Below are 13,790 nucleotides of genomic sequence, written 5' to 3' on the forward strand. Positions count from 1 at the left end.
GCATGGCAGCATCCAGTAGCACTGAAGCAGCCACAACTTTCCCAAAGGTCATTATCTCAGGAGTCATGGGTCCTGAATTTTGGACACATTCTGTAAATTAGCCCATTTGAAATACCTTGGTTCAAAAATTGTTGCCCTATGGTGCACCATTTCGCCACAGTAAAAGTCATGACACCAAGAATTTTAGTAGTAAATAGATTGAAGCAAATGTGATAGATTGAAGCAAATATACTGTCTCAACTGTTCTAGAGTGCATATCGTGGCTTACAGGGGACTGTAGATTGCTAGAGAATGGCAGTCCAAATTTCCAATTTGTTTTCAGTCTAAATAAGCCTACAGGTACAACTAGTTTCAGCAACATGGTTTCGGAGCAGTATTTTAATTGCTACAGCCTAGAATTGTATTTGCTTTTTTTTTCTATCTCTATCCCACTGTTGGCTCATGCTTGCTTGTAAGCCACCAAGATACCCAGATCCTTTTGGCTCAGTATTACCCTCCATTCAACATTCATGTCTTTGATTTTTGTTTTCCCCTACTCAAATTTGCATTTCTCCCTACTGAAATTAGAGTTGCTGACTTTGTCAAGCTTCTTCTGAATTTGGCATTATCCTATAAGTATTTGTTGTTAGCCGCCCTGAGTCCTTCGGGAGATAGGGCGGCATATAAGTCCCAATAATTAATTAATTAATTAATTAATTAATTAATTAATTAATGCTTGATAATCCCGTGCTGGCTTCTGACAAGCAGTATATTCTTTTCTAAATGCTCACAGGTTAACTGCTTAATAACATGTTCCAGAATCTTGCCCAGTATCGACATCAAAGTGACCAGTCTTAGTTACCTACATTCCCTTTCTTCGCCTTTCTAAAGATAGGAAAAACTTCTACTCTTTTTTCAGTACTATGGTGCTCTGCCTGCCCTCAGTGATTATTCGGAGGCACAGAAAGTGGCTCCAAAATGATATTATCAAGCTCCTTCAGGTATATCTTACATATAAGATATTGATCTGGTCCTTGAACTTAAAATTGCTTGTGGTAGCCAAATATTTTTAACCATCTTTTTACTTACCTTGGGTTGTTATTCTTCCCTTTTGTTATTTATTCTACTTTGGTCTATTTCGACACACGGTCCTTTTGAGGTAAAGACTAAAAAGAGCTTTGCTTTCTCCTTGTTATCTATAATTATCTTACTAACCTTCCCATATAGTGGGCCCATCAGTTCCTTTGACTATTGACGTAGTTAAAACACATACACAAGTTGTGTTTTAGCCTTTCTGACTTTTTTCCCCTTGCAGGTATTAGCTATTTGCTGGTAAGCGCATCTTCCATTTCCTCTAAATGTTTAACTCAGTCAGAACTCCCTATACATCCCCAGCTATTTTCTCAGTTGCCCTACTCCGCTTTTTTCTTCTCATTGGAATGGCCTGTGATGGCACTTTCAGTATCTTATTTCTGAAAAGCTCTTAATTTCCTATGCTCTGGTTGATCTGACAATTTTGGTGCATGAGATCCTGTTTCTCTAGGTGTGCTGCAGTTGGCTCCCTGAAATCTGATGTGTACGTAAATCTGTAGTCCAGTTTCTCTTACTCTAACATTTTGAACCTTAAGGTATCATGTTTGTTACATGTTACCAGACCATAATTCAAGCATTGCTACACAGCTAAATTTTGCATCATCTCTTTCTCTGTTACATTGACTGCTGCTAAAAACTACAGGAAATCCTTGCTTAACATCTATTCATTCAGCTACAATTTTGAAGTTATGATGGTGCTAAATGAATGATATTTTCACCTAGTCCACCAAAGTTGGAGTGCCCCAAGTGCCTGATCAAAATTCAGGTGCTTGGCAGACCACTTCAGAACTCCACCTTTCTCTCTCCCCCATTTCTGCCATTTTGCCCCCTGCACTCTGCAGGCCCTTCCAACCTATGCTCCATTGCCTCCCGCTGACTTTCACCATCTTCTTGCTCCCACAGCTGATGTAGTGTGCCTGGTATGACTCCTCAGTTTCCTTGTGTGACTTCAGGAAAAAGGCCTAACATGGCCAGCAGCTGCCTTCCACAGGGCCAGACTGGGCACACCTCAGCAGCAGCAGGAACAAGAAGACAGCAAAGAACAAGAAGAGTCCTCTGGCAACAGAGTCCATGGAGTGTAGGTTGGCGGTGTCAGTGTGGCTGGGTCTTCATGCTGTGCTGCTAAGCTTGGGGTAGCTGGGTCTGCATACCATGCTGCTATGCAGGGACTGCTGCAGCTTTGCATTATGCTGGGATAGCTGCTTGCATGTCGTCCCAGTACCAGCCACCCCAAGCCCTGAATTCCCCACTGACTGCTTATTGAAAGTCCTTGCTTAACAATGGCAATGTGACTGCTGAGATTGCAGTGGCTAAGCAGTGTGCTCATGTGACATAGCACTGTGCAACTGCATCGTTTAATGACAGAAATTAATCATAATAGTAAAGTTGGAAGGGACCTTGGAGGTCATCTAGTCCAACCCCCTACTCAGGCAGGAAACCCTATACCATTTCAGACAAATGGCTGTCCAGTCTCTTCTTAAAAACTTCCAGTGTTGGAGCATTCACAGCTTCTGGAGGCAGGTTGTTCCACTGGTTAATTGTTCTGTCAGGAAGTTTCTCCTTAGTTCTAGGTTGCTTCTCTCCTTGATTAATTTCTATCCGTTGCTTCTTGTCCTGCTTTCAGGTGCTTTGGAGAATAGCTTGACTCCCTCTTCTTTGTGGCAGCCCCTGAGATATTGGAACACTGCTATCATGTCCCCCCTCGTCCTTCTCTTCATTAAACTAGACATAACCAATTCCAGCAGCCGTTCCTTGTATATTTTAGCCTCTAGACCTCTAATCATCTTTGTTGCTCTTCTCTGTACTCTTTCCAGAGTCTCAACATCTTTTTTACATCGTAGTGACCAAAACTGGATGCAGTATTCCAAGTGTGGCCTTACCAAGGCATTGTAAAGTGGTATTAATACTTCACGTGATCTTGATTCTATCCCTCTGTTAATGCAGCCTAGCACTGTGTTGGCTTTTTTGGCAGCTGCAGCACACTGCTGGCTCATATTTAAATGATTGTCCACTATGACTCCGAGATCCCTCTCACAGTTACTACTATTGAGCAAGGTACCCCCTATACTATACCTGCAACCAATTTGCATTTGGTTCTTCATGCCTAAATAGAACCTTACTTTTTTCACCATTGAATTTCATTTTGTTAGATAGCGCCCAGTGTTCAAGTCTGTCCAGATCCTCCTGTATCTTAAGCCTGTCTTCTGAAGTGTTGGCTATTCCTGCCAGCTCCCAGTTACTGTTGTTAACCAAAATAATGTTTCCTAGTTTACTTTAAGATGTCAGAAATAAACCTGGGATATTCTAGGTGGTATTTATGGGAAACTTTCTATATTTTGTAAGCTGCCATAATAATCTTGTTTTCGGGAGCTGAGGTAAACCTTGTTTGTGATAATAAACTATAGAAGCTAGTGTTCATATATTTGATCTGTAATACTGTATTAAGGTAGGGATATGAAGGTTTGAGTAGAAAAGAATTTATATTGCTGATTAATGTGATAGAGGAAAGGGTTGCATAAGCCATTAAGCAAAAGTAACTTTTGGCGTTCAAACCCAAATAAAGTAGATAATTATTCAGTTTTTTCAGCTTAATTTATAATTAAGAAAAATCATAGAATTTTTAATGTTTCTGAAAAATCTAAAATATTTATTTCTAACTCACTTTTCTGCCTGTAATTTTAACTAGATTGCTTTTCTCATGAGTGATAGTAATTGATTAGATAATAATAATAATAATAATAATAATAATAATAATAATAATAATAATAATAAGAAGAAGAAGAAGAAGAAGAAGAAGAAGAAGAAGAAGAAGAAGAAGAAGAAGAAGAAGAAGAAGAAGTTGGAAGGGACCTTGGAGGTCATCTAGTTCAACCCCCTGCTCAGGCAGGAAACCCTATACCATTTCTGACAAATGGCTGTCCAGTCTCTTCTTAAAAACTTTCAGTGTTGGAGCATTCATCCAACACTGGCAGGTTGTTCCACTGGTTAATTGTTCTAACAGTCAGGAAATTTCTCCTTAGTTCTAGGTTGCTTCTCTCCTTGACTAGTTTCCATCCATTGCTTCTTGTCCTGCTTTCAGGTGCTTTGGAGAATAGCTTGAGTCCCTCTTCTTTGTGGCGGCCCCTGAGATATTGGAACACTGCTATCATGTCACCCCTCACCCTTCTCTTCCTTAAACTACACATACCCAATTCCAGCAACCGTTCCCTATATGTTTTAGCCTCCAGTCCCCCAATCATCTTTGCTGCTCTTCCCTGTACTCTTTCTAGAGTCTCAACATCTTTTTTACAGTCTCAGCATCTTTTGGCACTCCAACCCTGATTCTTTTTGCTTTAAACCAAGGGTGTTAAACTCGCAACATCATGTGACGTGTTGTGACATATTGTGACTTTTTTTTCATTGCCGGCAATGGGGTGGGCTCGGTTTCGGCATGACGCATCCGGCCCGCGGGCCATCAGTTTGCCACCCCTGCTTTCAACATTATACAGATAGTCCTCGACTTACAACAGTTCATTTAGTGACCACTCAAAGTTAGAATGGCACTGAAAAAAGTGACTTTTTTCACACTTACAATAGTTGCAGCATCCCCATGGTTACATGATCAAATTCAGATACTTCGCAATTGACTCGCAATGGTTGCAGTGTCATGTGGTCATCTTTTGCTACGTTCTGACAAGCAAATTCAATGGGGAAGCCAGATTCACTTAACAACCATTTTACTTATTTAACAATGGTGGTGATTAACATTAACAACTGTGGCAAGAAAGGTCATAAATGGGGGCTCACCTAACAAATGTCTCGCTTAAAAGAAATTTGGGACTCAATTGTGTCGAGGACTACCTATAGTCCTGTAAATATCCTGCGAAATTACAGTTCAGGAAAAAAAATACTTTCTCAAAAGGAAGTGCAAAGTAACATAAAATAAGACAGTAATTTTACTCTTTCCATTCTCCCCTGTTCATTAACTGCAATAATGTAAAATTAGGAAATTATTAAAGGTATGGTTAAAAAGTATTATTCTATATTTACTTATTTGAATGGATATCATTCTTAAATTGACATAGTTTTCCTAAATTTTTGCTGAAATCATATGAAAGCATTGTATTTTAAAGTAACTTCAATCATGTTATTATTTAAAGTGGAGTGAGACACGTAGAAAACATGGCTCGCCAGATATGCTTTATAACTTTGAGAAGCCTAAGCTATTATATCAGTGATGAGGTACTTTGGCCATTGCAATTTAGTGTCAATTGGAAGGTCATAGATTCTGGTTTCTAACTCACAGCAAATGTCTCGGAAATAAGTATCCAGGTTGCTGTATAACTTTGATGTTAATTTTCATCTAATGGAAATGATTGCATCAGAATTTTTAACTTCCTTCAACAGCCAGCTCCATTCCAGTTGTTGTTGTGCCAGTAATTATGTGATGCTTCTTCCTCAAGAAAGTGTTGTGGTTTTCTCTCTCTAAAAGTATCATGTGTACATATTAAAGCATTCTGTTGTTCCTAATGGCCTCAAGACAATGCTTTTAACAGATTAAAGCTGTCTTGGGTAGATTCTAGCTGATACTCTAACAGTATTTGCTAAAATAACAATCCTAGCAAATTTCCTTTCTAATTCAGAAATAAATAGAAATAAAATCTATTTATTTTACAAACTTATTTCTGAACTGGTTTTTGATCCCAGAACAAAAAAGAAAATTAAATTTTGGTAATATTCTTATAACTTTTTTGTCCATGGATTCCTTTTTGAAATTTAATTTTATTTGAAATATTTCTTTAGCCCTGGAGTGAGATCTGATGTGAGCAGTTCACCATCTACCTCTTCAGCAACTACGGGACCACCTCCCAAGCTTTGCCTTGTTTGCTCAGATGAGGCTTCTGGGTGTCATTATGGTGTCCTGACATGTGGCAGCTGCAAAGTATTCTTCAAAAGAGCTGTGGAAGGTAGGAAGCAATATGATTGTTACAATCTGAGTCCCTAGGATTTTATTGTATAAGTAATCTTTGTATTCTATGTTTTTTAATTTTTTATTGTTGTGAGCCGCCCTGAGTCCTTAGGGAGAAGGGCGGCATATAAATTTAATTAAATAATATAATAATAATAATGATAATGATGATAATAATAATAATAATTAATAATAATAATAATAATAATAATAATAATAATAATAATAATAATAATAATAATAATAATAATAATAAAAAATGTTTTCTTCTATATCCATAATCTCAGTACAACTATTTTTTTTCTTGAGGAATTACTAGCTGATTATAAAGAAGATAAAGATTCTAGTTAAAACAAAAAGTAGCAAAAGAGAAATCATGCAGGAGGACTACGCTAGTAGCACAATGCAGGTCCTTAAAGCTTCCCTACATCTACTTTGCAGCCCTTCTACAGTCTTCTAGTCGTCTTTGTGTGTGTGTGTGTGTGTGTGTGTGTGTGTGTGTGTGTGTGCACGTGCGTGCGTGCGTGCATGCAGACAAGGCAGTTCTGTGGAGTAGTGTTGAAGCAAGGTGGAACGATATACGGAAGCTTTAGAGAAGGTTTGGATGCTGTTTTGGACCTCCAAATTATGAATCTATCATGATGCTTTGCTTGTGGTATTTTGTCCAGAGATTTTCAGAGGCCTGAATTTTAGGAACCTCTTTTGTTCTTGAAGAAACAGCTGAACAGACTTATGCCTTCTCATTCAGCTCTAAGTTGAATCAGGAAAGAATTGTTTGTTTTTACATTCTAGAATCTTCAGTACCCCTTCTCTGTCAATTTTCCCTAATCTCCTTGACCTGTTTTCACTGTGATGTTCAGAGTTAATACCCTAACACCCCCTCCCCTTTATTTTTTAAGAAATCGTTATTGCTCTCTAAGTTGGTGTGGTAGTGGCTGGAAATTAAATCAAGGAAAGAACTGACCTAGAACTAAGAAGAAATTTCCTGATAGGGAAAACAATTAATTGGTAGAATGACTTGCCTCCAGAAGTTGTGGGTGCTCCAACAGTGGAGGTTTTTAAAAAGAGCCTGGGCAACAATTTGTCTGAAATGGTATGGGGCTTCCTGCTTGAGCAGAGGGTTGGACTAGAAGACCTCTAAGGTCCCTCCCAACTCTGTTATTCTGACCCTGATAAAAAGAGATCTGTTATTATTCATTGCTTTCTCTTATTTTTGCTCATGTTTAATACTGCTGCATAATTCAATTTGGAAAGAATCTGGTCTTTAAAAGCTATAGTTAGATTTAGTTTGCTGCCAAGGTTTGCTTATACTTGAATCTCTGGTTCCATAAAAATTCCAAAGGTTTTAGTTTGCCCACTTCATATATTCCAAAACCCAAATAGTTTCCTCCCTGCTCTTTTAAAGTGGTAAAATCAATATATCCTAAAACAGCATTTCAAAACTAGATTTCTCAAACTGGGTTTGCTAGAAGCTTACTGTGGTATTTCCAACTTCATGTAAATTAAAAAAAATGCACATAATGCATCATTCCTTTCTTGGGAAAAAATATTGATAGATATCTTACATTGAATTTCTTCATAGTTATAAAAATACATTTTTGCTCTTATTATAATGTATATTGAAGAGGCAATACAGCACTATTAGAAAAGCAATTGAAATTACATATATATGGGTGAGTATGCACATGCATAGTGATGAAATACTTTTCATTTAACCATTTATTTTTCATGGCAATAAATCAAAACCCAAATTTGTAAGAAGTAATGAAAACATCCCAAGTTCCTTTACTTTCACCCCTAAAGAATCCTTCGGAGAATTAAATTGCCAACCTCCAATAAAACCAGTATGAAACTGGAGAGCCAGTTTAGTCTGGTGTTTAAGACACCAAGCTAGAAATTGGGAGATCATGAGTTAAAGTTCTGCCTTAGCCATGAAAGCCAACTGGGAGACTTTAGACCAGTCACTCTCTCTCTGCCTCATACTGTCCCATCTCACAGAGTTGTTGTAGTAGGGAAAACAGGAGAAAGAAGGTGTATTAGATATGTTCACCACCTTGAGTTATTTGTAAAAATAGTAAAGGTGGGGGCGCAAATAAATAAAATCAGTTCAGATATCTGGAGGCATATTAACACTCCAACAACTAAATTAGACTGGTAAAAGAGTGGGAGGGGGGTGGAGGGGAGGAATATAGTACTTTATATATTCCCATTCTACATTCCTCTGACAATTTTTTCTTCTTCCTTTTTTGTTGTTCCTTATGGCCTCATACTGTATTTTTTGGATGAGTAATGCATATCTAGTTGCACTGGTCTCATTCAGTAGGGGTTTTGATCATCCCTATCTTGGTGCATGCACAGTTTCTTCCACAGTACTGTTTTTGCTCTCTTTTTCCAGCAGTGTTCTCTTCCTGGAGCAGCTGGTAAAGAATATACTTTTCTTATAAAACGTATATAATTGAAGAAGTAACATACATTAAGTCTCAAAAGTTACTTAATTTAGAGTCTTAATGTTCGTAGCTTTAAAATTGACTTTAAGCATGCTGATTACATTTTAAGCTTGCTACCCTTAAAAATAGCATTTGTAATAAAATATCATGGACTGAATCTCTGTACTGGCCATATGTGGGGATGAATTTGATGATAATCTTCCTCTTGCTACATATAGTTTACTTGCCTGTGACTTAGGTCAGTGTTCTCAATTTGGGAGAGTCTTGCCATCGTTTGTCTACAGTTTGGCGTAGAAGTTAAAGACATCACACTAGAAACTGTGAGACTGACAGTTCTGGTCCTGCTTTAGGCATGAAGCCAGCTGGGTTGCTTTGGGCAAGTCACTGTCTCTCAGCCCTAGGAAGAAGCCCGTGATAAATGTTTTCTGAAAATCTTTCCAAGAAAACTACAGAAAACTAGTGCAAGCAGTCTCCAGAAGTCAGTGCTGACTCAAGATATGTACACGCACACAGACACACATTCATGGACTGCAGAGTCTAGAATTCCAAGGCAGGATATTTCTGAGAATTCTGGATGTTAAAGGACACACTATCTGCAGGATTGGAAAAAAATGCAAATGGTAATAAGTTCTAAACTCTGAGCCAGGGGTTTTTTGGGGGGGCGGGAGGGGGTATATTTTATTTAGTTACCATAGATCCATATTGTAGTAAGTTTTAGAAAACAGATCAATGCAGGCTTGAAAGCTTTGCTCCATATGTCAAATATGGAATGTGATTAGAGATATAGGACAGATATATGCAGATTCTATTTTACTTTACTATTGATATCTCCTTTTCCTTAATTGCATGCAACTATATGCATGAAGGGGAAGGAGGTGGCAATCACTCATGGGAAGAAAAGGAATATATTCTGTTTATACTTAGGAATACAGGAGTGCCAAGTCTGGACAGAATTTGCTGATTCCTATGTGTGTAGCAGGGTCGCGGTGGCTCAGTGGGTTAGGACGCTGAGCTTGTCGATCAGAAGGTCGGCAGTTTGGTGGATCGAATCCTGAGTGCAGCGTAACAGAGTGAGCTGTTACTCGTCCCAGCTTCTGCCAACCTAGCAGTTCGAAAGCACGTAAAAATGCAAGTAGAAAAATAGGGACCACTACGGTGGGAAGGTAACAGCATTCCGTGCGCCTTTGGCGTCTAGTCATGCCGGCCACATGACCACGGAGACGTCCTCGGACAAGTGCTGGCTTTTCAGCTTTGAAACGGAGATGAGCACTGGCCCCTAGAGTTGGAAACGACTAGCACGCATGTGCGGGGGAACCTTTACCCTTTACCTTTATGTGTGTAGCAAAAGGTTTTTAGCTTCTGTGCTAACAAAAGCTTTTAGTAAAACATCTGTTAATAATAAATATAAGAAAAGAGAAGAAAACTTTATTCTAAGTACTGGGACACAAAACAGTCATAATCATGAATGATGAGGTGATACTTTCATCACATATAAAAATAATATGTAAATATTAGGTAAAAGTAATCACATGTAATATTTTAATGATATTTTCTTATGTTCAGAAATGCTGGTAATTTTCAATTTATGACCAATCATATAACAACAGTTCAAAGTTGTGACAGTCTCTGAAAAAGTAGCCTCATTACCCCTATCTCTGTGGCCATGTGATTGCAACTCAGGCCTTTGACAGTCAGCACACAATTACAATCAGTTGTAGTGTCCTGTGGTCACATGTTCACAATTTGCAACCTGTTTTTGGCAATTTCTGGCAAAAATGTCCATTGGGAAAGCTGGATTCATTTAATGACCATGTAAAATTGGTCGTAACATTTGGTCCAACAAGTTATGATGGAAATTCCATTCCCAACTTTGGTTTTTAATTTGAGGACTACATGTACATATAGAACAGTATTGGGCAATCTCTATAAGCCTTTATAAATAATAAAGAAATGGAATGAATGCTACAGTTGTAAACTCCTTATATAAAGGAGTTCTTTTTGGCTTTTCCTCTATTCAGTAATACGGTTAGCTGGGCCAGATCCAGAAGAGAGAAATACATGCACTCCAGTCTAGTAGATTTTCTGCTCCTGCTCAATTGTTTACTTGCAATGGTTTGAACAATATTGTATCTTCAATATGTGAGTTAGTTAAATATGTGTTGTTAGAGCAGCCACTAAATTTCTAATTCACAGTATATTGTCACTAAGCTATCATACTACAAATTAATTAATAAAGAAATAAAAATCTTAGTTGCTGTGGCGTGCCTAGCTTTTTTTATTTTGATTTTTACTCTTGAAACTGAGTCACTTTTAGTACTAGATCCCATTCAGCAACATTATTACAACATTTAAAAACCACAAATTGAATTTCTAAATGCTTGATTGAAGGAATTTATGAATGTATCATTTGGATGGATAATATGCATGCTGCATCTTCTTTCCTTTTCTCATTTGAGAGCATTTATATTTATTTCTACTTATAATTTCTGTTCTTATTAAATACAGGACAGCACAATTATCTCTGTGCTGGAAGAAATGATTGTATTATTGATAAAATTCGGAGAAAGAATTGCCCTGCTTGTCGCTACCGGAAATGTCTTCAAGCTGGGATGAACCTTGAAGGTAAATTCTAATACTTTCTTTTGTTACTGTTCAGATAGGAGTAGGATTGTAGGTATTGCTACTCTTTCCTTTCTCCTTGAATTTTTAAACCAGGTACATGCTGCATACATTGCTCTAGTTGTATCTGTTGCTGTTCATGAATTCTTCACCAAAGTCCACTTCATATCTATTGGGTTTTCATAGTTCAGACATTCATGCATCATATGTTGAACTTTAGGATACTGCATATTTGTCAAGCTTAGGTACAGTTTCATGAGTCTTTAGCCTGTATTCAGATTTAACAACTGTTTGCAGGAATAATACATGAAGGTGCTTAAACTAATGACTACAGTGATCAAATGTTTAGAATGCATATTTTTTACTACTTCTGTTTGTCTGTCTGCATTATTCTTGATAGAATTGGACATTTTTTCTGCATTCATAATCTTTCGTCTTCCATATTGTGTACTGAGTTCTCTTTCTATGCTAAACAATTGTAGCCTGATTTTCTCTGTATGTAAATTGCTAATGTTAAGGATGTGCACCAGCTAAGAGCTTCGGACATTATTTAGTGATTTAAGAAATAGCTTAATTCAACAAAACCTAATTAAAAGACCCCAAATTCAGCTTAAGAGTAAAATCGTACAACAGCCTCTTTGTTATTATTAATTGAATTACAGAAACAACAGCTACTTTTATGTGGGGATGATAGATAGGTTAATAGGTGGTTGTTTTAACGTGTTTCAGTTTGGGTTTGCTGTAAAAGAGAACTGCAGATAACAGTTCTAGATTATCACTGACCTTATTTTGAGAAAGTTGTTGGAAAAAATGGCTTAGACTACAGTTACAGTTCTGGATGAAAGAGATTATCTGGATCCCTTTCAATTAGATTTCAAGGCTAGTGTTGGATTGATGCCACATTGGTGACTCCTGTTGAGGAGCTTTGGCTGAATTAGGATACGGATTCTTTTGGACTTTGGAGAGAGTCACATTTACTCTGAATGGAGTGGTTCTTCTCAGACCGATCTGAGCTGCAACTTGAGGCTCCTCCCAAACTCATAGTTGTAGCCACAGTGGGAAGTGGAAGCTGTGGTCATGCACTTTGCACAATTGTATCTTCTGCACTAGCTGTGACCTTTCGTGGATTCTTTTTTTTTTAACAATTATTCATATCTTTGTCAGCTGGGCTATTGCAGTGTGATCTACATGGGGATGTGGTTGAAAGCTTCAGTTGGTGCAACATGGAGCCATCCAGGTAGATAATAACTGCACTAAGATTCACCTACATGATACCACTAATACAGCCTCCACTGCTACCAATTAGCTGTGGGTACAATTTAAATTACAATCAGAAGTGTACAAGTGGAATCTGCCTATCAAATAAAATTTGGAAAAGAAAGTCTATTAAGGGAATGTCATCTTCAGTGGCCTCATCTCAAATGTTCTCAAAGATGACTTCACTCCTTTGGAACAGTTTACCTTGGGTATCCTACTCATTCTTCCTTACTATGCTTTTGTGGAGCCACAATTATGGCTTGAGACATAAAAGATCATGCTACTCTGGTGGTACATTGGACTCATTGTTTATGATTTTATTAATTGATTTTTGTTTTTAATGTCCTGATACTAAAATTAAAAACCAATCAGCCTCCACACGTGGAGTGGCATTTGCTGATTGAATAAACAAATAAATGTGTTACTTCTTGGTAGATAAAACATCCTCACAGTGTTGCTTCTTCTAGAAGTTTAAATTTGGGAATTTCATTTAAATAGGCTTAGGGTTCAATTCAGTAGGTTCAGCGGATTGTGGAAAAATAGGAGATGTTTTAGCATATACTTGTTTCTTTTATATAAGTATGGTAAGCAAGCTACATAGATTGGGAGGTAAAATTATGATGAATTTAATTTTATTTTTTTCACCCTTTTTTCTTATACGGAGAGGTTGGCAAGAAATATTTTTATTTATTAGATTTTTTTCCCCATTTTTATTATTTTTATCAATAATTCAGGGCAGTGAACATACACAATAACAGATAATACTCCCTTTGCTTATTTTCTCCACAACAACCCTATAAGGTGGGTTGGGCTGAAAGAGTGACTGATCTAACGTCACCAACTGGTTCTCCCTAAGACAGAACTACCGTGTTCCCCTGAAAATAACACGGGGTCTTGTTTCCCCCCCCCCAAAAGAAGCACCAGGTCTTATTTTCAGGGGAATGTTTCATGCTCACCTCCAGCACCGACAGCCCCACCCAGCTGGTCCACTTCTTCTGCAGCCAAAGGAGCAGCTTCATTCTGCAGCTACATTCCAGCCTGCATTTTGCAGTCAGGCCTTTCCGGAAGGCTTCTGCAGCTGAGTACCATAGCTCAGTTCTCGGCTGCAGAGATCTTACAGAACTGAGCTACAGATTGAATCCATAGCTCGGTTCTCGGCTACAGAGGCCTTCCGGAAAGGCCTGTGGACTGAGAAAGGAGGCCTGGTTGCAGAAGACACCGCAGAAGAAGTGGGCTGGTGAGGAGAGGCCTGGCTGAAAGGTAAGTGGGTGCAGGGCGTGTGGGGCAACTCCACCAACCCCCACCCTAGCTTGATTTTTAGGTGTGTGCTTCACCCCAAAACTAGGGCTTAAGTTTGAGGTAGGGGTTATATTAGGCCCACCCACCAAAATTCAAACTAGGCCGTACTTTTGGGGTAAGCCTTACTTTCGGGGAAACACAGTAAAATC

At 38.2% G+C, this 13,790-nt stretch overlaps 1 protein-coding gene across 3 annotated transcripts in view; it reads left to right on the plus strand.

Moving 5' to 3' along the window:
- Nucleotides 1-13,790, plus strand: part of NR3C1 (nuclear receptor subfamily 3 group C member 1) — a 63,806-nt gene that overhangs the window by 29,151 nt on the left and 20,865 nt on the right. For all 3 annotated transcript variants that reach the window (XM_081319963.1, XM_081319961.1, XM_081319962.1), the window contains 2 exons: nt 5,854-6,017; nt 10,972-11,088. In XM_081319963.1, the coding sequence (XP_081176089.1) occupies nt 5,854-6,017; nt 10,972-11,088 (281 nt within the window). The remainder of the gene's footprint in view (nt 1-5,853; nt 6,018-10,971; nt 11,089-13,790) is intronic.

Source organism: Vipera berus (assembly GCF_964194415.1).
Source record: "Vipera berus genome assembly, chromosome: 2".
Lineage (NCBI taxonomy): Eukaryota > Metazoa > Chordata > Lepidosauria > Squamata > Viperidae > Vipera > Vipera berus.